General features: G+C 41.4%; 2 protein-coding genes across 2 annotated transcripts in view; one reads left to right on the forward strand and one right to left on the reverse strand.

Annotated features, from left to right (window-relative positions):
* LOC142194070 (epidermal growth factor receptor kinase substrate 8-like protein 3) overlaps positions 1–19,652 on the forward strand; it is a 33,451-nt gene extending 13,799 nt beyond the window's left edge. Inside the window, exons 9-18 of the mRNA XM_075263096.1 lie at positions 427–497; positions 1,577–1,651; positions 1,734–1,882; positions 4,188–4,287; positions 9,839–9,873; positions 11,879–11,969; positions 15,286–15,384; positions 16,537–16,625; positions 18,343–18,475; positions 19,582–19,652. Of these exons, the coding sequence (XP_075119197.1) occupies positions 427–497; positions 1,577–1,651; positions 1,734–1,882; positions 4,188–4,287; positions 9,839–9,873; positions 11,879–11,969; positions 15,286–15,384; positions 16,537–16,625; positions 18,343–18,475; positions 19,582–19,587 (848 nt within the window). The 3' untranslated portion in view covers positions 19,588–19,652. The remainder of the gene's footprint in view (positions 1–426; positions 498–1,576; positions 1,652–1,733; positions 1,883–4,187; positions 4,288–9,838; positions 9,874–11,878; positions 11,970–15,285; positions 15,385–16,536; positions 16,626–18,342; positions 18,476–19,581) is intronic.
* Positions 19,653–24,938: 5,286 nt separating this feature from the next.
* Positions 24,939–26,155, reverse strand: part of LOC142194917 (glutathione S-transferase Mu 1-like) — a 32,570-nt gene continuing 31,353 nt past the window's right edge. The window contains exon 8 of the mRNA XM_075264357.1: positions 24,939–25,170. Coding sequence (XP_075120458.1) covers positions 25,081–25,170 — 90 coding nt within the window. The 3' untranslated portion in view covers positions 24,939–25,080. The remainder of the gene's footprint in view (positions 25,171–26,155) is intronic.

The raw sequence follows: 26,155 nt of genomic DNA on the forward strand, positions 1-26,155 counted from the left end.
CCATGAAAGGTCCTCTTTAAATATTCTTGGGAGAAGTCACTTTAAAACTCATTTATTTTAAAGGACAGTTAGAAAAAAAACCAAAATCAGTGAATTTCATTGGTCTTTCTTTTTTGACCCAACCTACTAACCAATTTTTAATGGACATAACTCGAACGTCAATGTTTTTGAAATCCATTAAAAACAGATCCATAGATTTCTATTAGGTCCAAGTGTCCATAAAAATGGACAAAGATAGAGCATGTTACACCGTATCTACCATAAAAAAGAATATGTGATACACACATTCACTCTCATTATTATTAAAATGGCGGTGTGACAGATGTTAGAAACTGTAAATTAGGCCTAAGTTTTTACAAACTATTACTAAATGTGGTCGACGTGATGATAAACTTAGACTTATTCCTTATTTTCTGTCTTTGAAAGGAAAATCAACCATTTCCGAATCGCACTTTATTGATTGTTTTCAGAAGATAAAATATGGGTTTAATATAATGGTGAGTAACTATCGTATTTGCATCAGACTTTGTTTCGGGAAATGAGCATGCCCAATTAGTAAATCTACAATCATTGGATTAGTCAGTACAATAAGGCTACATGTATTTTCATTAATCTAGTCTGTATAGCCTCACCCCAACGCTTCTGCACACTTCTAGAGGTCTTCCTGACTTTTCATTGGGGAAACTAAAAATGACCTAACCTAAAGGCTAGGTGCTGAAAACCTTTAGGCCGGGGTCCTATGGGCCGGAAACGCCATGAATCGTAGCATTTTACAGTACAGGTAAAGTGGATGGGATTCAAGCGAATCCCATGCCCACTTTGCGGTTAAAACCGCCGTGCGGGCACGCTGTGATTTTCAAAGCCAATTCAGTTTTGGAAATTACAGCATGTCAATTATATCTACAGAAACGCCGGCAGTTTTCCCATAGATATAATTGTAACAGAAAGTCCGTGGAGGAAAACTCAACGAACTTTCTGTTTAAAGTGCTGCGGGAAGAACCGTGATGTGTTCCCACCGTGATGTGTTCCCGCATTGCTTTATTGCTGCAGGACATCCCTTGGGGCTTTAGCCTTACAACCAATGTTTTGTTTAGTTGTGGCAATATGAGTTAGAGGAAAAAATGAAACAATTTAATAGGTCTTGATTCTATTGCTCCTATGCAGACCTATGAATGTGTATTGTAACAGACAGCAAGCAAAACTCTACAGTTATATATCCTATACCATACAGTTTGGGCTCAGATCTATTCAGAGTATACAGCAAAGATCCATCTAAAATTTCTAGACAAAAAAGTCCTTACTTATTCATCCAGGGATTCCAGTTAAAAAAGACAGACACCTGACCGAGACCCAACGGATCCTGCTATAGTCTATTATAGTATAGTCATACAACGCATCCAATGCATAACAACTATACAATGAAGATTCTGTCATGTGTTACTGCTATCATTGCTGGACAAATGGCCTGGACTTATTTCAGTAGTAACTATAAGAAGCAGTACCTTATTATTTTAAAGTCTAGAGTTCCGATTAATAATATTTTATATCCATGCTTCATTTACATTCTTCTAAACAGGCAAAAGTCCAAAACCATATGTCCCAGCCGACTGCTCCAGAATTAGTTCACATATTGATGGACATCTTGCCCACGGTAAAGATTATAAGTAAGATGTTTATTCCATCACATCAACATACAAAACATGTTATATAATAAATACTATGTTTTATTACAGATCCTATCGAAATGTCCAAGGAAGGACACCGCTAACAATGTTCTGTCTCCTTTTCTTACACAAAGAGCAATATTGCTTTTGAGTTCTTGTGTTACAGATAAAGAGAGAAAACTGTGGGAAAGTTTAGGAGATTCATGGATAAGAACAAGGTAATAATAATGTTCATGTCATAAAGAAATTTAACCCCTTGCCAACGTAGCCATATTTTTTATTTTTGTTTTTGACTCCACACTTTTTATAAGCCACAGCTTTTCTATTGTTCCATTCCCAGAGCCATATGAGCATTTAATTTTTGTGGGACAACTTGTACTTCGTAATGGTACAATTTAATATTCTGTACAATGTACTGGGAATCTGGATAAAAAAAAATCAGAATGGGGTGGAATTGGAGAAAAACTGTGTTTGTGTGACATTTTTACAAGCTTTATTGTTATGGTGTTCGCTGTCTGGTGTTCATACATTGGAGACCTGGTAGCTGTGGTGGATAGAGATGAGCGAACACTGTTCGGATCAGCCGTTACGAACAGCATGCTCCTATAGAAATGAATGGAAACATCTGGCACGGCGACCGACCACCAGCAAAGTGTACGTGCCAGGTGCTTCCATTCATTTCTATGGGAGCGTGCTGTTCGGAACGGCTGATCCGAACAGTGTTCGCTCATCTCTAGTGGTGGACACTAAGCTCCTGTTGTGTAGAAACCTGAGCGGCCCACAATATTTAAGTAACCAGCATCTGCCATTATAGTATGGTGGATGTCAGGAAGTAGTTAAAGGGGTTGGGCAACCAAAGACACTTATCCTTTATTCAAAGAATAAGGTACATGTGTCTGATTGAGATGGGTCCAACTGCTGGAACCCCTAATGATGGAGAGTATGAGATGCTGATGTATACAGGGTTGCCAGAGATTCCCATCCTAGCAACCTCATAGAAGTGAATGGAGCACAGATCACACAAGTACACCAGTGCTTCATTCAACTTCTGTCCCTATTGTGATTGTTGGGGAACACATCAGTCAAGCTCCCTATGTTTAAAATTTTTCTGCCATTTTGGAGATCTCACTCTTGGGTCAGGTGACCCAGGACCGGCTCCAGGTTTTTATGGGCCCTTGGGCGACAGAGCCTCAGTGGGCCCCCTTGTAAAGGAGGTGGGGGAGTCAAGACACTGTGCGTTGCAGATGAAGCGAGTGACGTCATGCAGGAGTGTGGCGTCACCAACGCCATACCTCCCAATCTTTTAAAGAGTAGAAAGAGGGGCAAAATGTGCGGCGCGCTCTGCGCGCCACTGCAAATTTAGCTCCACCCACTTTTATGTTGATTCCAGCCATTCTCATTCATTATGTGCACCCACACAGTATAATCCTCCTACAGTCACCTGTAAATTATATGCCCCCCCTCCATCTCTCCCCCAGTTTCATATACACCCTTCCTCTGCCCCCAGTTTCATGTCCCCCCTCCATCTCTGTCCCCAGTTTCATCACGTTCTCCCCCTTCATCTGCCCACAGTTTCATGTCCCCCGTCTCTGCCCCAGTGTCATGTCGTTCCCCCCCTCCCCTTCATTTGCCCCTTCAGTTTCATTGGGCCCCCTCCATCTCTGTCCCCAGTTCCATGCCGTTCTCTCCCCACCCCCTCCATCTGCCCCAGTGTCATGCTGTTCTCCCCCCCCTCCATCTTCCCCAGTGTCATGCTGTTCCCCCCTCCCCTTCATTTGCCCCCCAGTTTCTTTGGGCCCCCTCCATCTTTGTCCCCAGTTTCATGCCGTTCTCTCCCCACCCCCTTCATGTTCTCCAGTGTCATGCCGTTCCCCCCCTCCCCTTCATTTGCCCCCCAGTTTCATGGGCCCCCTTCATTATGTTTCACCTTAATATGTAATACAAAACAAACTCTTACACTCACCTTCTATCACTCACCTTCCCTCGTTCCCCCGACGCTCCTCTCTCTCTCTCCCTCCAATCACATACGCGATGCAGGAGCTGTGAGATCAGCTCCTGCTTAGCTCCGGCCCGGCTTGCGTGTGTAGGCGTGATGCGATGACGTCATCGCGCCTACACACGCAAGCCGGGCCGGAGCTTTAAAGCAGGAGCTGATCTCGCAGCTCCTGCATCGCGTATGTATTCCAGCTCATCGGCGGACGGACGCCGATGAGCTGAAATTGTGACAGGCAAGTGCCGGGGGGCCCCCAGAGGCTCTGTGGGCCCCGGCACTTGCCCGACTATGCCGTGCGCTGACGCCGGCCCTGAGGTGACCCCTTATGATGACAGCTGGGTTGGTTTTGAAGGATCAAAGGCTTGACATACAATTACTTCTATTACAGGCTGTGCTAGGTGCCTGTGATAGAAGCTTTGGTATTTTTCAATACACTGTAATGCATTAACATTGCATTGTATTGAATTAATGATCAGTAAATAAGATATGCCCTTTATATTTTTGCTCACTATCATATATTTACATTCTAGAGAAGACTGGCCCAATGGAAAGGATGTACCCCCATATGTACCAACTTTCTCTGATGGGTGGTTTCCGCCATCAACTCCATCCAGTAATGGCCAACTAGAGGTATGCAAATTTGTAAAATAATGCCACTTCACTGGTCGTTACTTATATACTGCTCATGCTATATAACCTTTAAAAACAATTTAATGCTAGCTTGCAAAAACAAACATTAAATACAGTAAGGCCGGGGGCCCATGTTGCATAGATGCTGTGGCAAAAACTGTTGTATTTTAGAATCACTGCAAAGTGGAATCGATTCTAGTGAATCCCATCCGCACATTACAGAAAAACACCCGCAGCGGAAATGTTGTGATTTCCAAAATCACTGCAGTTTTGGAAATCGCAGTATGTCAATTATACCTATGGAAGCACTGGCAGTCTCCCTATAGGTATAATGGAAGTGGCGAAATCAGCAATGCATTGCTGCCACGGTTTTTCCCACATCGCTTTTTTGCTGCAGACCGCTACATATGGCCTTAGCCTAAAGTGGATTTTAATTTAGATGTATTTACTACATGTACTACACAACTAAAATGATGTCAACATCTGAAAATTACTATATTAACTAAAGCCTCATTCATATGCCCATTTTATACAGACATGTAATGTCCATGTTATTCACAGATTGCTCATGCACCAATTAATTTGGACAAATGTAAACAACCCTTCTTTTTCCCAAAAAAAAAAGTAGTCCATGAAAAATAATAGAGACATGAAAAATGAATCAACCACTGACAGCAGCACCCAACCCAAAAGTGAGCAGGATCATATGTACTTCATGATTGACAACACAAAATACATAAAGATCGTAGGTATTAACATATACTTCATATATATCCATTTAACAATAAGGCCTTATTCACACGTGTGCATTCTGTGGACATGACATCAACCTGCATATTTTAGGGTCACATGATGTTTGTAGTTAAAGATGTGAAAAATAGATCAACTTTTTTTCATTACCTATAATTTTTTGTGTCTCTGGGTCTATAAATATGGAGAGCACTTCAATGGCATCAGTGTGCTGTCTGCGATTTTCATGGACCCATCGGGCACATTTCTTAGCTACTTGCAACTTTTTTTGGTATAAATTTAGCGTTTTTGTGGTTCTTTTTTTGCCCTGTGCTTTATTTATGACTCAGCTGCACCTTCTATTGCAGATGTTATGCTGCCCTCGCCACTTTTGCTTTTTGACGTATAATGTTCCACATCAGCCCCTCCACACAGTTTAATGTCCCACAGTGGCCCCTCCACTCTGTATTATGTCCATTGTGGCCCCAATGTTGCTTGTTGCAAATATTGCAAAAATTTTATGTTCTGCAGAACCCAAAATTTGGGGGGTACACCACCCACAAACTATTATACTCTTCAGACCCCAGAGTATAATAATAGGAGGCCCAGGGAAGGTGACAAACATATAACCCAGTGGTACTTACTTCACCTGGGCTCCACCATGATTCCCTTCTATTTTCGTCCCTTCTACTTTATGTGTCACAATGGCAGCCTGAATACAGCCTGGAGTCATGTCGGAGAGGTAAGTAACACTGTTTTTTAAGTTTGCTCACCTTCCCTGATCATTATGCTTTAGGGTCTGAAGACCTCAGAGTATAGTAGCAGTATTTGTTGGGGTTTGCTCGATAAATACTCTTGCCACGGGCCCATCGCCTGCTTACCAATTTCTGCGCCTTCTCACAATCACCCCTGCTTCCTGTTGAGGCCTCTACGGAGCATATTATACTGTATGGGGTCAATATGGAGCATTATACTGTGTGGAGCTGCTGGGGAGCATATTGTACTGTGTGGGGCCTCTAGAGAGCATATTATACAGTGTTGGGCCCCTTCAATATTTACATCACACCCCATCTGTTTTGTAGAAATGTTGCATGCAATGTTATTACAGGTTGCAATTATATCATGCCACATCATGTCATTATAAAACAGACACTGTGAACTGTAAATAGCAAAGGGGCATCAGTGTTTGAAAAAGCACAATGATTCCTTCAAGCAGCTGATCATGGGTCCCTGGTGCTCATCCCACTGATCATTTAGATCTTAGACTGTTAGGATCCCTGCAGAGCAGCTGTTTCCCAGAACACGATGGGTCCCAACATTGTATACATGATGGGCGCTGTGCTGCTCACTCACCATATTCTTGATAACCACAGCTATGGGTACTATAGTTGTATCCCTTTCAAGTATCTTAGGTACTGCTGCAGTATTCATAACCATTGCTATCAAGAGTAGGCTATATGGAAGGGACCACAAGACTTTAGTTACATCACTTGATACCACCGTAAAACTCATCTAAAAAAGGTGCACCTGTGAAAAATACAGGAAAAAAAAGGGGCAGTTTAATATTCCCCATAGACTTTAATAGAGATTCATGCACTGTTGCTCCAGGGAAAATGAACATTCTTTTGTATGTGCCTTTTCAAATCAATGAATGAGCATGCAGTCTATATGGACATCACACATCTGCAGCAAGTGAATAAGGCCTAACAGCACTTAGGATATTGTATGATCAAACATGATATTTTTTGTTGCTTGTCCATTAAAATAACAAGCTGGTGTGCCCTGGTGCTGAATCAATCCAGATGCATACACATGTATATACGCATCAGCTACGGGGCACCTGGGCTTCTTTCACCTTACTTTGGGGCTCCCACCCGGCTCCCCCACCTCTACCACCTCCTGGACTTCTTCCTGCACGTCCTCACATACAGTTCTCCAGTCCCGACACCTGTTGGAGACTTCTATATTGCCTCATCATGCCTTTTCTGTGGTATCCCCAGGTATCCCCTAGGCTTCTTCTTGTTGTGGTGACTTATATAGACCCTGCTATTAACTTGGCGGCCCACAAGATCACCATACGAGATTCCCTTGCATTTAAATGGAGAACAGATCAAATTTCAGTCCTTTAGAGCATAAGATCCATAAACTCAAAACTGCTAATCAGTGTCAACCTTCCCAGTTCCTGGTGAAATGCATTAGGGGTGTTAAATTGCCTACCAGCAACTTTATTTACAGACCCAGCAGTGCCATCCTGCCTATCTCTTTTGCATTGGTGTTAAATTACAGCTTGACTCCATCCTAACTCACTGGCCTGAAAAAGTTGTATGCGTATAAATGGGCTCAGGTGAGAGTTTATTGCTTCTAAACTACGAGAACATCAGTGGTTAAACAAGGTTTATCAAATACGGGAACTTGGAGGTGTTTTGACCTCTCATTCTAACACCATATATACACAATCCCACCAGTTTTACCAAAAACTCTACTCAGCCTCTCCCCCAGAGATTGCTTCCTTTCTCCATTCTTTCAACGTCTCTTCTGTTTCATCTCCCCAGACTGCGGTCCTTACTGGCACCATCACTATGGAGGAGTTAGATGTGACTTTTAACAACCTCAAAAATGGGAAGGCCCTTGGACACAATGGGTTTTCTGCCTTATATTACAAAAAATTCAAGAACATCCTCCTGCTCCATCTCCTTCAAATATTTAATCTTGTCTTGCAGAGCAGTAAATTCCCACAAGACGTGCTCAGTTCTACCATCACTACAGATTGCCTATCCAGATACTCAGTGGAACATGGCAAGGTTGCCTTCTTTCACCTGCCCTGTTAGCCCTTGCTGTAGAATCCCTGGCGATTGCCTTCCACTCTCACCCTGAAATTAAAGGAATGATGATCAAAGACCACAAATATAAATCTAGCCTCTTCGCAAGTGACATGTTGCTAACCATTACAAATCCTTTGATTTCATTACCAAATTGATCACCACCAATTCCTGCTTCACCCAAATGCCCAGCCTCAAACTTAATACCTCTAAATCAGAAACTTCACTGTAACACCTCAACAGCCACTCCAAAACTATTTGCCTTGAACTTTGGCTTCCAGACTAGGGATAAGTATTTGCCTTTGGGGCTCCAAATATGACTGCAGAAATATGGCGGCAAAAAGCACTGCATTTTACATTACCTACAAAATGGAGGGGATTCTAGCTAATCCCATCCAGACATTGCAGAAAAACATCTGCAGCGGAAAAGCAGCTCAAGTGTCAATTATACTTACAACATTTTCTGAATAAGTATAATAGGGGCAGAAATTCTGCAGAGGAAAACTCTGCTGAAGTTTTGTGAAAAACGATGCCGAAAAAATGCATTTCCGCTACAGTCTTTTCCGTAGGGTTTTATTTTTTTGTAGCGATTTGCATAGCCTGAAACAGCTTATCCAAATATTATAGCTTTTAATACTGGTTTTGGACTGAAACGCGTCATAAATATTTGTACTGTAATTTTTATACATGTCTAACAAAGTTGATGGAATTTGAGCTATGGAGACACACAGAGAAGCGCAGCAGAATAAAGAAAATGCTGCAAAAAATAGCAGCAAAAACACTTTTTTTGCACTGTATTGGAGGAGGGCAATTTTGCAGCTGAATGACACTTGAAGTGACATTTGTATGTAATGGGAGTACCTTCCGTGATGCACTCACCTCTATGGGGGCTTTCGATTCACTCTGTTCCAATGACATGGAGCAGTGTAAACCTGCTCTATAATCATTAGAACGGAATCTAGTACAGTACCCCCCCTCCCCCTTGGAAACTCCTCAGTTGTGAGCATTATGCCTAAGGATGATGCCAGACAGTGCTCACATCACAGTTATTACTGCATTCAGTGCTGGGGCCACAACAGCTTTCACTTGTAAGTGAAACCTGATTAATTGTAAGTCATTTCTCATCACTTACCATGTGTAATGGTGGTGCTACATAATATCTGCATCCAGTCCCTGGTCCACAAGTGCTGTTGCTGCTTAGTAAGGGAGTTGACAGACAATTACTGTACCAATATGTTTAGGCATATTGGGGATTATTTATCATGTTTCCCCTTTTTTTCGTCATACTTTTCGCAGGTGCGCTTTTTTAGACTAGTTTTACTGTGGTGTTTATTAATGATGTCAGCGCAACTCATTGTTAAATATTGTGCATAAGTTAGTTAAGATGCACCTTTTTTTGGCCATGGGCACTGTGCCCCTTTTTGCTCAAAAAGGCACAACTGCCCCTTTCTAATGCATTCTATCCTGACAGGCTCTTTTACGCTGCCCATGGACTGGAGTGCATATGCGCCTTTTATGCACAAGTCATAAATAAAGTCTGAAAAGGATCTTCATTGAGGCTACTCCTAGTTACGCCACTGTGAAGGAGCTAATAAGATATATCAACTGTGAAATATAAGATGTGGAAAGCTTTTACATGGCAGAGTGCAAATTATATATGCACATTTACAATTACAGAGCAACAGAGCAATAAAAAGGACCCATTAAAACACAAATAATATTAGAACCTACCCATATGAGAAGCCATAGATAGACAGTACACCATGTGTATTGCCCATGCAAGGGCTTCCTCAGGGTAATAGAGGTTACAGCAGGACTCTGGGATGCTTCAAGATCACCATATTTTTTATATTAACCTGTATTATTCATGTGTGCATAGCTGTTTAGCACTGGAAGTATGCCTTAATGTTCTAATGTTTTTATATATTTTAAAAACTGTGTTTGCTATTGTGTTTTTTGTTAATTTTTTTTTTTTTTTTTTTTTTTTTTAAATAACTGTCCAGGTTCAACAAAGCAGCAAAACACCACCCATGAACCGGTACACAAAATAAATAATTTCCTGGTATTTTTCCATAAAGTAAATCTAATTACTTACAAGACAAAATAGTTAAGCCATATATATGTACAGTGAAGGAAATACGTATTTGATCCCTTGCTGTTTTTGTAAGTTTGCCCAGTGACAAAGACATGAACAGTCTATAGCTTTAAGGGTAGGTTAATTTGAACAATGAGAGAATATCAATATTAAAATCCAGAAAATCACATTGTATAAATGTTATATTTGCATTTTGCATAGAAAAATAAGTATTTGATCCCACTGGCAAACAAGACTTAATACTTGATGGCAAAATCCTTGTTTTTTTGTAGTTGATGATGAGGTTTGCACACGTCAGGAGGAATTTTGGTCCACTCCTCTTTGCAGACAAAGGAGTGGCTCAAAAAGAAGAACATTAAGATCATGGAGGGGCCTAGCCAGTATCCAGACCTTAATCCCAAAGAGAACTTATGGAGAGAGCTGAAGCTCAGAGTTGCCAAGCGATAGTCTCAAAATTCCTCCTTACATGTGCGCAAACCTCATCACCAACTACAAAAAACATCTGACTGCTGTGTGCTCCAACAAGGGATTTACCACCAAGTATTAAAGGGGCTCTATCAGCAAAATCATACTGATAGAGCCCCACATATGCGTGAATAGCCTTTAAAAAGGCTATTCAGGCATCGTAAATGTTATATTAAACTACCCCCCGTTTTAAAATAATAACCTAAAAAAGAATATGCTGTACTTATGGATCGTGCACGCTGGGGGGGCATTCTGGGTGTGTCTTCATCTTCCTCCCCGCCTCTTCTTCCTCCGACGTCCTCCGGTCCCGTCTTCCTCTGGCGCTCGCTCGCGGACACTGATATAAAAAAACCCAGCCTGGGCGCATGCGCAGTAGCATGCGGCTTCTACTACAGCTACTGCGCATGCGCCCAGGCTATCACTGTCCGTTCGCGAACGCTGGAGGAAGACGGGACCGGAGGACATCGGAGGAAGAAGAGGCGGGGAAGAAGATGAAGACACACCCTGAATGCCCGCCCAGCGTGCACGTTCAGTAAGTAGAGCACATTCTTTTTTAGGTTATTATTTTAAAACGGGGGGGGGTAGTTTAATATAACTTTTACGGTGCCTGAATAGCCTTTTTAAAGGCTATTCGCGCATATGAGGGGCTCTATCAGCATAATTTTGCTGATAGAGCCCCTTTAAATCTTGTTTGCCAGAGGGAACAAATACTTTTCTCTATGCAAAATGCAAATACATTTATAATATTTATAGAATGTGATTTTCTGGATTTTATTTTTGATATTCTATCTCTCACTGTTAAAATTATCCTACACTTAAAATAATAAATTGATCATATATAAAGATATATAAGGTGTCATACTCGTGGCCATAGGGGTCCATGGATGAATGTAGTCTGGGCAGGAGACTTTCTTAACATTTAATTTTCTCATACAATTTTTCATACTTCCCAACCTTCAGAGGACAAAAAAAGAAACAAAATGGCACGCTATGTGCACTGTGTCAAATTTAGCATCACCCACTTCTAAATTGACTCCACCCATTCCCATCTATTTTTCTTTGTGCTCCCTATACAGTATAATGCTCCCTAATATTATATGCCCATATATTATAACATTTTTCTCAATTTGACCCCACAGTATAAAGTTTCTCTCCTGCTGCACCCACAGTTTAATGTCCCATTCCAGTTGCGCCAGTTTAATGTCCTCTACTTTCTGAATGACAGACAGACATTTATGGGGCAGATTCTCCTTTATTTACTGTATGCAATATAAAGCTCCTGGTGTGCAGCCACTAGTGCAGAGACATGTAAACTAAAAGTAGAACATGGAGATGAGAGAACTGCTAGAACTTGCAGCATGCAAGCCACATAATGGCCAGATATATTGTTACTCACCATGTACACACTGTACTATTGGTTTATACAAAGTTTCTGTAAAAGTAAAGTACTCATTCCTGATAGAGACACAATCATCTTTTACAGAAACTCCCAGCCAGATCAAATGAAAGTTGCTTATGACTTTGAAGCCAGAAATGAGCGTGAACTATCAGTGAAGACAGGAGACAGTGTAAAGGTAAGAAAAGTTCATTAAACATATGTGACTGGTCATAAAATGTGTTGAATATATATGTGTTACTTTTGACTTCCTCTCCCTGATGTGTACGATTATCCCCTGACCCTGGTCTATAGTCTCTCACTCTGCCAAATCAGTATCCCTGCGCTATGCTGAGGAGGCCCAATAGGCCAAAACAGCGCTGTCCATATCTGGGAATCTGTTCCTTTTGGAATAGAAATACTAATTTGGCAATTAAATCTGCATCATGATAGTAGACTTTTTAACTTAATCAATGCATGATGTTAAGGATGCTGCCCTCTAGAGGGCGGCATACAGAGTGCACTGTTCTAATTACATCCTGGAGAATAGATTTGCATATTTTTTACCCAGAGGGCAAGGCTTATAGAAGTGTATGCATAGAAATCAGAAAGGAGGTGAAAGAATTTTATCCAATTTCGGGTGACCTTTGGCTTCCGGTTGCAGCTACAACCACTATAGTTATGCCAGTGTTCCCAATTCAATACAAAGTAGCTCATGTATAGAATATATACTGTTGGTGCAAAGCAGATAATGTGAATCCTTATTCAAGTCAAGGTGTAATTTACCACCTTCATACTTTAACAACTTTTAAAGGTTTCGAGGATCAGGATTTCGTTGATCTATTTTCGGGATATATCATTCATATCAGAATTGGAGGGGTCTGCCTCACACTTTGTTTGAAGGAGCTATAGGACAAATACCAGCACTGTATCCTCTTTTTTGTAGTCATTCACACTGTAAATCAATTCATTTTGGTGAAAGCTCTAATTCCCTTTGTAGTCACTATATTGAAGAGAATGCAGTGGTCGTTTAATGATGGATAAAAGCAGGCTCAAGTATGACAAACAGAGAGGCAGAGAAAGCAAGATTTCAGCTAAAAAAAATTCAGAATGCTTGTTTCAGAGGATCCTACTCTTCGACTCAGGAGAGTCACCAAGTCCACTATGACACCCCAGGAAATGATGCCAACACCCTGGAATGCAACTGGGACAACAGGGGAAGCATGCCTGGGGGCATCTAACAAGCCCAAGTCACTGTATTACATCAGGATCCCTGTTTTTTCCCATAGGAATGCATTGACCAGCGTTGATTGGCCGAATACCATACAGAGTACAGCATTCGGCCAATCAACGCTGGTTCTGTCGGAGGTTCGTATGTGAGGAGGCGGAGTCTAATATCGGACCAGAATGGAGACTGCTGTGGACCGATCTTAGACTCCTCCGGCAGAACTAGCGTTGATTGGACGAATGCTGTACTCTGTATGGCATTCGGCCAATCAACGCTGGTCAATGCATTCCTATGCCGAGATGTAGCAGAGCTGGCCATGCGCTCAGCTAGACTACTCCGAAGATGCAGCCGAGCTCAGAGCATGGCCAGCACTGCTACACCGGAGATGAACCAGAGCTGGCCGTGCATTCAGCTCAGCTACTCCGCAGAGCTCAGCACACACACCAGAGATGCAGTAGATCTGAGTGTGCGCTGAACCCTGCTGCATCTCAGATGTAGCAGTGCTGAGTGTGCAGCAGGGTTCAACGCACACTCAGCACTGCTACATCTGAGATGCAGCAGAGCTGAGTGTGCAGCAGGGTTCAGTGCACACTCAGCACTGCTACATCTGAGATGTAGCAGAGCTGAGTGTGCACACATAGCATAGCATACACACAGCAGGGTTACCACAGTAGGAGTACTGTACACACACACACACACACACACACACACACACAGCCCTGCTACATCACACATAGCAAAGTTGCTACAGTGGGAGCTCCAAACACACAGCTCTGCTACATCAAATGTAGTATGAACACTGCAGGGTTACCACAGTAGGAGTACCGTGCACACACAGCTCTACTACATCACACATAGCATGCACATAGCAGGGCTACCTCAGTAGCAGCCTTGTACACACACAGCACTGCTACATCACACACCACCATTACCACAGTAGGATTCTCGCACACATACAGCTCTGCTACATCACACAGCACGGTTACCACAGTAGAATCCTTGCACACACACAGCTCTACTACACCACACAGCAGGGTTACCACAGTAGACCAGATAGAGCCCCAAAGAGCTGGGTGAGTAACATTCCCCCCTAAATAAAGGTAATCCCTAGCTAACCCTGCCTATAGATCTATCCCTGTCTCACAGTCACATAGTTCACCGTCTCAAATTAACCGAATGTTAAATCCACTGTTCGTCTAAATTGGAGGTCACCTGATTTAGCCAGCCAATTTCTTTTTCCGATTTTTTTTTTTTCCGATGCCTCCGTTGTCGTAGTTCCTTTCCCACCTCCCCTGCACAGTTATTGGTGCAAAAAAAGCGCCAGGAAAGGTGGGAGGGGATACGAATTTTTACTGTGTTTGCCTCGTGGTATTCGATTGGAATCGAATACCTCGAACGGCCTGATATTCGATCGAATATCTATTCGATCGAACAGTGTTCGCTCATCTCTAATTGTAATACATTGCAAAATACCGTTATTTGTATGTCAGGCTGCATAAAGCTGCCTGCCAACATCCGCCATACCGTTACGCCAGATGTTGAGAAAGGGATAATTAAATAATTTACATCAGCCTCTTAAAGAGAATCTTTCACAAACTGCAAGAACTCTTTGCATTGTTCAATAGACACCTGTTCACTGATTCCAGCTCAGGTGGAATTTTTTCTCTAGCCCCTACCATTCCAGAGCAACCAGTGCAGTTAGTTTCAGCACAATTATGTTCTCTGTTGTCAGGTGGGTGACTCTTGGCTGGAGCAGAAAGAAAGGGACCACCCACCTGACTGTAGAGAGCCTAATTAAATAAAACAGCAATGATTGTTCAGAAATCGTAGGAGCTAGAGAAAAAATTCCAACTACACCAGAAATAATGGACCTGCACCTATTGAAAGATACACAGAGTTGAAGTTGATGGATTAGTAAAAAGTCCTCTTTAACTCTGATCCACCAGGTATAGTATAAGATACAAGATTCGTTTAATTTCAGGTTCAGGTGGCTCGATCACAAAATTTGTTTCAGGTCAAACAAGTTTGATATGAACCACAGCTTATATTGGCTTAAAGTATATTGTATAACACTATCAGGGAACCTATGAACTTATATGTCTAATTTTTAGCTCTCTAAGACAAACAGCCTAAATTATGTCAAGTGAAGTGGCATGTATATCTATGGGAAAACTGATGGCATGCAGTGGATACAAACTCTTTTTTTGACAGAATCTGCATGTGAAATTTATAGACCAAGGAAAAGCATATTCATTTTTAATATGTTTTATGTTGTTATTTCCCTTAGGTTCTAGATCAGACTCGGCAATGGTGGATGGTTGAGAACATTCAGGGGCAAAGAGGATTTGTACCAAATAACATATTGGAGAGCGCAAATAATAACAAGGTAAATTAATATATTAAAGAAAGCAAACTATAAGCTCACTTGCAGACAACCATGTTTTAGGTCGTCTTACAGCCGAGGTCACACATTTTGCTGCAATTTTTTTTTTTTTTTTTTAGCCAAAGCCATGTGTGGCTGTAACAGATGGGAGAAGTATATTTCCAGTTTTTAAACTTCATTTGACAAACACATCAAGTTTATGCAAAGTCTCAGTATTTACAGTGTTGACCCTTATTTTTAACCACTTCAGTACCAGGCCAATTTGTAGTCCATGACCAGACACATTTTAGGTTTATTTTGTATGTGCGTTTTTGAGGGCTGTAACATTTTTCTCATATGTCTCATTCAACTAATTATTTCGTCTTTTTTCGAGGACACATAGGGCTTTATTTTTATCTTGTTTTTATTTTTGAAAGTGTTTTAATTTTTTTATATCCGTGAAAATATAAACAAAATAGGAGGGAAATCGTGTCTGATTTTCACTTTTCTTTTTTTTAAATTTAATAACACAAAGTGCTGCTGAAAAACTTTATAAAATAGTTTTTCCTCTCCATTATGGTAATTTTTATTTTATATGGTGTCATCGGGGGTGGGGCTATAACCTTTAATAGCGGTGTTTTATTGGCGTATTATTTTATTTATTTTTTTAAATTATTTTATTTACATTTTTATATAACTTTTCTAGAAGTTTTTTTTTTTTTTTTCAGATTCTGTTCCAATAAGGTCATAAGAGACCTTTGGGGACATCTGATCACTTTTTTTATTTTTTTTTGTATTAGAGACTGATTTCCCCTGCAACTGGGGCTGGTACATTTAGTCCCAGTTGCTGGAGGAATACAGCCTCCTGCATATTGTATACACAGCTTACAGAGCTGATCTGGGTCCTGTAGGACCCAGCAGCTCTTGCAAGACGCTGACACCGGCTGATCACGTGACCGATGGGTCAGAGGGCGGACACATCATGGCGGCGCCCATAGCTTTGTATACAGCACTCACTGAGATTTAGGGAATTTTCTGGCCATAGACTCTAATTTTCAGTTTTGTTCCCCGAGTTACCACTTTTGCCTTGCAACATTGTGATCCATCATTCTGGCAAATGCATTGTTCATCACTCAGTTGCTTCTGTCCAATAACAAATTTGTTTTTCTTTCACAGCAGGTTCAAATAAAAGAAGTAAACTTGCAGGAAAGCTCAACACCAGAGGAAGTGACTAAATGGCTAAAGGATAAAGGTTTCTCAAGGATGTAGGTTAACACTTCTTCAAACCATATTGTCATAAAATTAGATATCGGGATGACAAGGAATAAAAATGACTAGTTTGCTTCAGTAAGTGTACATAAAAACTAAAGCCCCTTGCAGATGACCATGGGCAAGATTATCTGGGAAAAAACATGGATAACACACTGACCCACTAATTTCTATGGGCTCATGTACATGATTGTGATTTCCACATATCAGTGTGCGGGCTGTGCGTCCGTGATACAAAATATAACGCAGGCCTGTATTCTGTTATGTCGGAATTGCCCATAGAAGCCTATGGGAGACTAAAAACCAAGGATAGCACATGTATGTACTCCATGTGTCATCAGTGTGCTGTCTGTATTTGTGGATGGATTAAGGACATCATTAGATGTCTTTTGTGTTTTTATTGCGGATCCACAAACTCGGATCACACACTGATGACACACTTTCTGCTAAAAAGGAACATGGATTGCTAGTTTGCAGACTGCAAAATATACATGATGGTCTGCAACTAGGCTAAAAATGGAACCTACAAAAAAAAAAAAAAACAGGAAAGATTTGCACTTTTCTGTGTTTTGGACCCACTCCTAATTTTGATTTACAAATACTAATGAAACATAATGACCAGATACTGAACATGTTAAAGTAACCTCAGAACTACAAAACACACCTACATGTATCACTGCAAGTCTGTATTGTCTGCAAAGTTTGAAAGCCACAGGTAAAACCTGCAGAAATAACTGTTTAAAGGGGCTCTATTACTGGGAAAAGTCATTTTTAACTAATCACATCCTTGCATAGCCTTTAGAAAGGCTATTCCACACCTACCTTTAGTATGTAGATTGCCTCAGTGGTTTCTGAATAAGTCCGTTTTTATTCATATGCTAATTAGACTGGTGCACGATACATTGTGCACCTCTTTGCTATTGTTGGTAGATTTGTTTTAAATCTCATCCTCTATGTTGATATGTGATCACAGCTGGTTAGTCAATAATCCACTGTGATTACTCTCTCTGTGTCTCTGGCTTTGCAGTCATAATAGCAAGAAATCGAGTTTTAAGGTAAAGACTCACGTAGCACCCCGCAGCAAAAAAGCACTGCAGGAAAAACCGTGGTCGCAAGCAATGTTTTTTACAGAAAATCCTTAGGTTTCCTTTGCAGACTTTCTGCTATAACTATAACTATAGGGAAACTGCCACCGTTTCTGTAGGTATAATTAACATGATGCGATTTCCAAAATAACAACCGTTTTGGAAATTGCAGTGTTCCCTGCAATGTGTAGATGAGATTGAGCATTTTTTTTCCACAAGCATTTCCATGCAAACAGTTGCATTTACGCCACACGAAGCCCCAGCCTTAAGGAGACAAAATGGTTATTGAAAAAATAAATTTAAGCAAGGCAGAGTAAAGGGGATAAGTACAATACAAAAGAGAGGATAATGCCAGTGAAATAAATTATGTGACCGGGTCTGGACATTTTAGATGAGTGAAATAAAAAAAGAGGGGGGACAAACCAAAATCTTGACATTTCTGAAGAAAAAACTAAGGTCTATATATTTATGTGGAGTGACTTTCTGAAGGGGGAATGGATGAAGAGGAAGAGAAGTCGTAGAAGACAGCCAAACATTTCATTACATATTTTTACTAGTTAGACAAGTTGAATGTTTGTTTACAAATTGAGAAAAAAAAATCCTTCCTGTTCTAATTTTTATTGAGCAGTACTGTAAAGTGCCTTGGAGTTCTAAGAGGGAATCAGCTATTGGATTTGACTCAGGAAGACCTGAAAGCAGTATGTCCTGAAGAGTGTGCTCGTGTATATTCTGAACTCAACGGAGTAAGAGCTTCCTTAGGGGTGAGATTTTGAAAACTTTTTTTTTAACTTTGCTTTATATAGGAGATATAGCTGTGTCATGAGGTAGGGTGAGAAGGTCTTATGTCGGGTAGTAGTGACATTCCTTTTTATTTGTAAAAAAAAAAAAAAAAAAAGAAATTAAACATTGTGGTCCCCATGAGGTAATAAAAGACCTTTAGGGGCAACTTTATTGCTGATTTTCCCTGTAACAGGAGCTGACATATTAGCCCCAGTTATAGGGAAAATACTGATAAGAAGAATCAAAAATAGAGGGCACTCACCACATAGCTGGATACCTTTTGCTTAAAAATTCAGGGACTAAAATAAACATCGGCATTGAGGCAACCGCCGTTTCACGCTGCATGTTTAGGCTTGAGAAATTGCTAGTGGTAGCGTGAAACGGCTGTTGCCTCAATGCCGATGTGTATTTTACTCCCTCCCAGGAGCTGCTTTTAACATGTCAAAATAAAGGACTGAATTTTTAAGCAAAAGGTATCCAGCTATGTGGTGAGTGCCCTCCATTTTTGATTCTTCTTCTGGTTGAACTGTTATATTACTACCTGTTGGAGTTGAGCACCACATCTATTGCATATGCAGAACTGCTTACTATTATTCTATCGTGGGATATTCGGTTATACAGAAGAAAATATGACTGGTGAATTTATGTGAGGAAGAGTTAGTGCCATCCTTGTTTTTTCTTTCTACATTTTGAAATACTGTTAAGACCCCGCAGCTTACTGGTGTCTCGCAATTGACTGCTGGGATCAAAGCAAGAAGCAAAATGGAGGCTTCCTGATCTGTATACACTGTGTGTGTGTACACAGAAGTCAAGTTGGCACTGACAACCATCTCACTATGCCTGTCACAGTACAATCTCCATGCAGTTGCAGACTCTGCAAAAATTTACCTGTACATCCCTGCAGAGATACTGTAAGCCCAGCCATTATTACCTGTCAATTAGGGAAACTTTAACATCAATTGTTCAGAATCTCTGACTAATCATAGCAAACTCTATCATACTGTATACTATTAGTTATCATTCTATTAGGATGTATGACAAATCTACAATTATTTTAAATATCTTTTTTTTTTGTTGTTCTGTTCAGATATGAAAGCCCAACCAGGAAGTTCCTATCAAATATTTGCAATTAAAGCGTGGTGGAAATCCTATCAGACAATTATGATTAGTATAATTTATTGCTGATTTATACTTGCCATCTCAATTCAATAAATTATTTTAACTACAATAGTCTGATCATTTTGGTGTCCATAAAAATCTGCAAATATGCTTGTAAAAACTTTACTCTTAAAACCTTATATCAAATGCTGCTAAGTGCCACTATTTTGGGGCAATTTATATTTTAAAAAAAAAGTTAAAAACACAAGTTAGCACCTACACATTTGATGCCTATTATGGCTCTCTTTGTAGACTACACTTTTAGATTGAGATTTCCACACATATTCACATACCTCCCAAGCGTCCTGGATTCGGCGAGACAGTCCCGGATTCCAGGTCCTGTCCCACGGTCCTGGTCGTCAGGAGGTATGTACTGGATTCAACTCATCTGTGTGAGGTGAGGACACAGATGAGTTGCATACAGTGGTGAAGCAGGAACGGACAGCTACTGCCTCACCATTGTGCCCCTTATGAGCTCTAGGAGCTGTAGGCATGATGTGATGATGTCAGCCCCCTGAATACTTTGGGAAAAGAGACTGCAGACTGTGCAGCAGGGGAGTGAGTAGAAGTGAGTATCAGTAGGGGCAGATGGAGGGGGGACAATAAATTGGAGGGCATATGAGCGGGACATTAAACTGGAGGGCATATGAGGGGGATATTAAACTGGAGGGCATATGAGGGGGATATTAAACTTTGGAGCAGATAAAACTTAAACATTAAACTGGGAGCAACTGGAGGGGACCTTAAACTGGGGACAGGGTACCTGGAGGAGGGCATTAAACTGCGGTGTACAAATGCCTGTTGCATTGCTGTGTTATATAGTCATGCTCACAGGTGAAACAGTGAGAGACAATCAACAACGAAAAGCTTCTCTTTGTTGATTGTCTCTCACTGTTTCACCTGTGAGCATGACTACATAACACAGCAATACAACAGGCATTTGTACATCACCATGAGTAAGAGACGGAGGTCCTGAAACTCATAGGCCAGTTCATCTGAATGCCACATACACATCTGTTGTGAGTTTTTTCTCCCACTTACCTTTTCGTATCTGGTGCTTTTTTGTGACTATTTTATAATTTTTTTTTATTTATTTTTTTTGGAATAAAAGTTATTTTTTATTGAATACACCCTTTGTGCCGAGGACTTTCTTGTTATGTTATTGGACTGCTTTTTGCTCTAACCGGAGGGCGTCTTTTCGGGCACTTTAGGGTTATACTGATTCCATCATATTCATTATTTTTGAGCTGTGGACATTTCTCTATTGTTTTTATTAAACTGCAGGCAAATAGAGGGGGACATCAAACTAGGGTTAGCTGGTGGGGGACAATAAACTGAGGGAAACCCTCAAGTTGCACCAGTTTAATGTCCCCCACCAACTAACCCCACAGCTTAATGTCCCTCTCCAGCTGCCCCAATTTAATGTCCCCTTCTAGTTGCCCCAAATTAAACTGCGGCAGCTAGAGGAAACATTAAACTATGGAGCAGCTGGAGAGAGCTAATTTTGCAGTGGCACGCATGACGCATTTTCTGTCCTTTGCGTGAACAAAGAAAATCTGATAAACCTAAAGAGGACCTTTCATTACCGCCACCTATTTAAGTTCTTAGGATCTGTGAATACCTGAAGCTCTACTGATTCCAGAACAGTTGGAATTTTTTTCTCTAGCCACTATTCCACTATTCCTGAGCAACAAGGTAGGTTTGATACCTGATGTGCTATTTAAGCTCTGTAATTTCAGAAGTCATGTAGGGGGAAGTGACTGACAGTCTAGCTGGGAACGCCCCTCCTGACAGTCCGTCCGTAGCTCTGTATTGTCAAAGGGGGCTACCTTACCGCCCAGCCATGACGCAGAATGGTCAGGCACTCCCCCCAGTACTAGTCTATGGACGAGTACTGTCGGGGGGGGCATTCCTCAACACTTAGCATCATTTTTGGGTGATAAGGTACGCCCCCCTCTGACAGTACAGAGCTACTGACAGACTGTTAGGAGTTCCATCTAGACTGTCAGGAATGCCCTTCTGACAGTGAAGAGCTATCGGTAAATGCATTGATATCTCTTCTCCTAGGGCACATAAGAAAACCAACAGTGCGCTGAATCCAGCGCACTGTCAGCTTTCTAGGGGTATATAAAACTGATTGTGCCCAAGGATATGAAAGGTACTCTAAGTCTACAGGTAAAAAACCTGAAAAAAACCTGAAAAATGGCACACAAATAACATCCACTAAGCCACAGCAGTTGCCAAGCGATGATGTGATTGCCAAGACCAAAGCAGAAAGCCTTGTGACTGCCTTCTGAACTATATACACATACACCAACCATCCCTGCCTTCTACACAGGAAGCTCCTACAGCTGCATTCTCTCAAGTTACATGTCCATGTATGCAAGTACAGTAGATATTTGGCACTTTGTTTCCCTTGACCTCTCAGCCAGTGAAGTTTTTTTTTTTCCATCATAGCTACAAAAATGACTGAAGAGGTCTGAATAACAGTTTTTAGGCAAAGAGATCTGCTGTGTACAACTCGTATATGGTTATATAAAGATATATCTGCCTGTCTTTACTTCACCTACACAAAAAAAAACAAAAATACCAAGTGTCACAATATGGCAATGCAAACATTTTTTTTCTTTTACAGTTTTTAAATGTAATAAAAAAAAAACACCTAGAAACTTGGGGGCCACATGGTGGCTCAGTGGTTAGCACTGCAGCCTTGCAGCACTGGAGTCCTGGTGTTGAAATTCCACCAAGGGCAAAAAACCACCTGCGCATGCGCCCAGGCCATTTTTTTTTTAGCAATGTCAGTTCGCGAGCGCCGGAGGAAGACGGGACCCGAAGATATCGCAGGAAGAGGAGGCGTGGATGAAGAAGAAAGACCCGGAATGCCCGCCCACCTTGCACGATGGGTAAGTTGATCACATTCTTCTTTAGGGTATGATTTTAAAACGGGGGGGGGGGGGGGTAGTTTAATATAACTTTAGCGGTGCCTGAATAGCATATTCACGCATATGTGGGGCTCTATCAGCATGATTTTGCTGATAGAGCCCCTTTAAAGGGATTCTACTGCATCATGGCGCTTCTAGGGCTGAAGGTTGCCCCAGTGCATCAACTGCACTGTTACGAAAAAGAAAGTAATCACTTGGAGCCAGGTCTGGACTGTAGGGTAGATAGTAAAGCTCTATGAAACGTATCCCAAAAAACTCTTGCCATGACCTTTCCAGCTCACTGCTACAAATGAAACTCCTTGTACTTTCATTGTATGGACACTTATTTGGTCTAAGGATCATGGTAATGGACCACGTTTCATTATCTGTAACAACCCAAGAATAGAAGTCTCCTGGATTTTTCTCTAAGCATGCCTAAATTCTCTTTTCTAAATTATTGGCAACATGTTTTTTGCTCACGTGTGAACATTCATGTCACCCACTGGGAACCGACCTTAGACATCATGAATGACACTGGAAACTGTGCCAATTGAAATGTGTAATTTATAAGTTAGAAAAGTGACTCTGAATCAACGATTTTCCAAAATCACAGTCTCCATTTTTTGGCACATTTCTGTTGAAGATGCTTCGACAGGTTACCCTGACCATGGGTCATCTACCCCATTTAAACTGCATGGCCAAAAACTTTTCTTGGCAGTAGGAAGGCGCATCATCACCATAAACAACAATAATAATTTCTTGAATTCCTTTAGGCTTTTCTTCCTTTGAGGGATGTGGCCCATCATTGTCTGAATTCCTTACAGTACACACTGTACTATCCTGTCAGTTCCAGGGCTTTCATCAGACTGAACTGCTACTGTCTTGAGTTGCATGTCAGACAAGGTCAGCTTTCTAAGGGTAAGTTCACATGGCGGAAACCTTTTCCGACTTGTGGCTTTTTCGCGTGGCATCCTGCTCTTGATTAGGCCCGGATGAATAGGCCTAATCAGTAGGGAGTCTCAAGCCACGGAATCTGCCTGAAGATAGAGCATGGTGCTTTTTTTTAGCTGAAAAAAAAAAATTGCTAGCGGATAAAAAATGCGAATCATTCCAATTGAAATGAATGGGAGACGTTTCTGCAGGTGGATTTTGAGGCGGATTCCGTGCCAAAATCCATCTGTAAAAAACTGTATGAACATACCCTAATATTGACAGAACATACTGTAGTAGATAATATATTGAAATCTCCTCATACATAAAGTTATGCTACTTATTATTGTAATGTTCTCTATAATGTAGTTGTAGCAGTTACCGTGTTTCCCTGAAAGTATGACACCCCATGAAAGTAAGGCGGGGGTTTCTGTTGAATTGCCTAATATAAGGTATCCCCCGAAAAAAAGGCATGCCCAGCAGTGGTGTGCGGGGTTTCGGGGGGCGGGGCTTAGCGGAGGTTTTCGGGGGCGGGGCTTAGCAGAGCTTTCGTGGGTGGGGCTTAGCGAGCTCCACTTCACTGACACAGCAGCCATGCTCTGTGCACACAGCAAAGCCGGCTGCTGCCTCTGCTGTTGTAGGATGAGCTCTCCCAGCTCATCCCAGAGGCAGAGACAGCAGCTGCCGTACAGAAGAGGCAGCAGCTGGCTTTCCTGTGCACACGGAGCACAGAGCACGGCTGCTGTATCAGTGAAGTGGAGCTTGCAAAGCTCCGCTAAGCCTCGCCCCCCGAAGCCTAGCTAAGCCCCGTTCACCACTTCCAGGACGAACAGCAGCACCAGCGCTGCTAGGAAGAAGGGAAAGGTAAGTATGATAACTTCCCCCCTCCCCTACACTACACTACCTACAACTGGCGGTCATGCTGATGCTCCACTAAGGAAGTGCCGGCATGACTGCCGGTTGTAATAAGGCACCCCCCGAAAATAAGACAGGTCCTATATTTAGAGTGACAATTTAATATAAGACACTGTGTTATTTTCGGGGAAACACTGTAATATGCTTGTGGGACAGGGTACTCCCTTTAAATTATTTAAAAAATCCATGAAATTTCTGCAGTGCAATTTTAATAATTATCTTTTAAAATTAAAGCACTGCTAATAATAACAAGCTATCTTAGTTGAAATCTTCTCACAGAACATACTACAGCGAGAAACAAGAAATTAAATAAAAAGAAACATTAAAAAGGTAAGTTCTCATTGATTTTTATTTTTGCAGACAAGTTTTGATGTAGAATCAGGTCGTGAAAGAGAGAAGTTTAAAAAAAAAAAAAGCAGCATCAGGACCTATCTTCAGGCAGATTCTACCTTGGAAACCCATTGTAATGAATTGGAGGCAGAAAAAAGAAAAAGCACACACACATATTGGTTTTACAAGTTTCCTTCTTTAATATGTTGAAAATTTCCTTTTTGAATGTATGATTGGATCAAAACAAAAACTGCATTTGAGTGCCCAGCTTAAGTATTTCAGCGGACAAAGGTGTTGAGCAAGATTATTATTATTATTATTTCCATTCAAAATTATTTGTTACACCAAAATGCTGCTTTGCCATTAATAGGAGTTTTCTTGTATTGGGGTGATTTCAAGTATGCAGCAATAGCAGGAAGAGCCTAAAAAAAAAAAAAAAAAAGTTAAAATACATTTAAAAAAAAAAAAAATTAAAAATTCTAATAAATAAAAATATTAAATAGGAAGACAATTTCAACATACTTTTTGGGAAAAACAACAAAAACTAAAGTAAAGATTTAATCAATTTTCCACTTTTTTGGATTATTATTTATTTTTAAAGCCATATTAATTCCATGGTTCTGTATATTTAAGGGAGCGTTCACACTACCGTCGGTGTCCGACAGGTAGTGTCCGCTCCAAATCTGTCACGGACACTAGGAGCGGACACTAGATGTGTCCGTGACACCTGTCATTCACTTGAATGGGCATCGGGTGCGTTCTTTTGCACTTCGTGCCCTTCCTTCCCTGTCCGCAAGAGAAGATGTCCGACTTCTCAAGCGGACAGAGGAACCCTGCATGCAGGGTTTTTCTGTCCGCTTGAGAAGTCGGACATCTTCACTTGCGGACAGGGAAGGAAGGGCACGGAGTGCAAAAGAACGCACCCGATGCCCATTCAAGTGAATGACAGGTGTCACGGACACATCTAGTGTCCGCCCCTAGTGTCCGTGACAGATTTGGAGCGGACACTACGGTAGTGTGAACGCCCCCTAAGAAGCGTTTCATACAAAACAATACTAAGTGACCAACTGTTACAGTGGCCCTGCCCGCAAAGGCTTACAATTTAAAAGGTAAGTGATATAGAGACAGTAGGTGATGGTAGATGCTGCTTGGATGGTAGTGCAGTGGCGGCAGGGCAATTGCTGGTTGCACGCTTCCCCAAAGAGGCGAGTCTTCAAGGTTGTACTGAAGCGTGTGACTGTGGGGAACAGTCTTATGTGTTGTAGTAGCGAGTTCCAAAGCATGGAGGATGCACAGAAGATGACTTGGAGGAGGTTGTGTTTATAGCAGACTAGCTGCTACCCGCGACTTCGTCTGCGGTGATTGTAGAAGTGTGTAAATAGAGTGGCGGGTGAAATGTTAGTAGTG

The sequence above is a fragment of the Leptodactylus fuscus genome, chromosome 2 (genome assembly GCF_031893055.1).
Source record: "Leptodactylus fuscus isolate aLepFus1 chromosome 2, aLepFus1.hap2, whole genome shotgun sequence".
Taxonomy (NCBI): Eukaryota; Metazoa; Chordata; class Amphibia; order Anura; family Leptodactylidae; genus Leptodactylus; species Leptodactylus fuscus.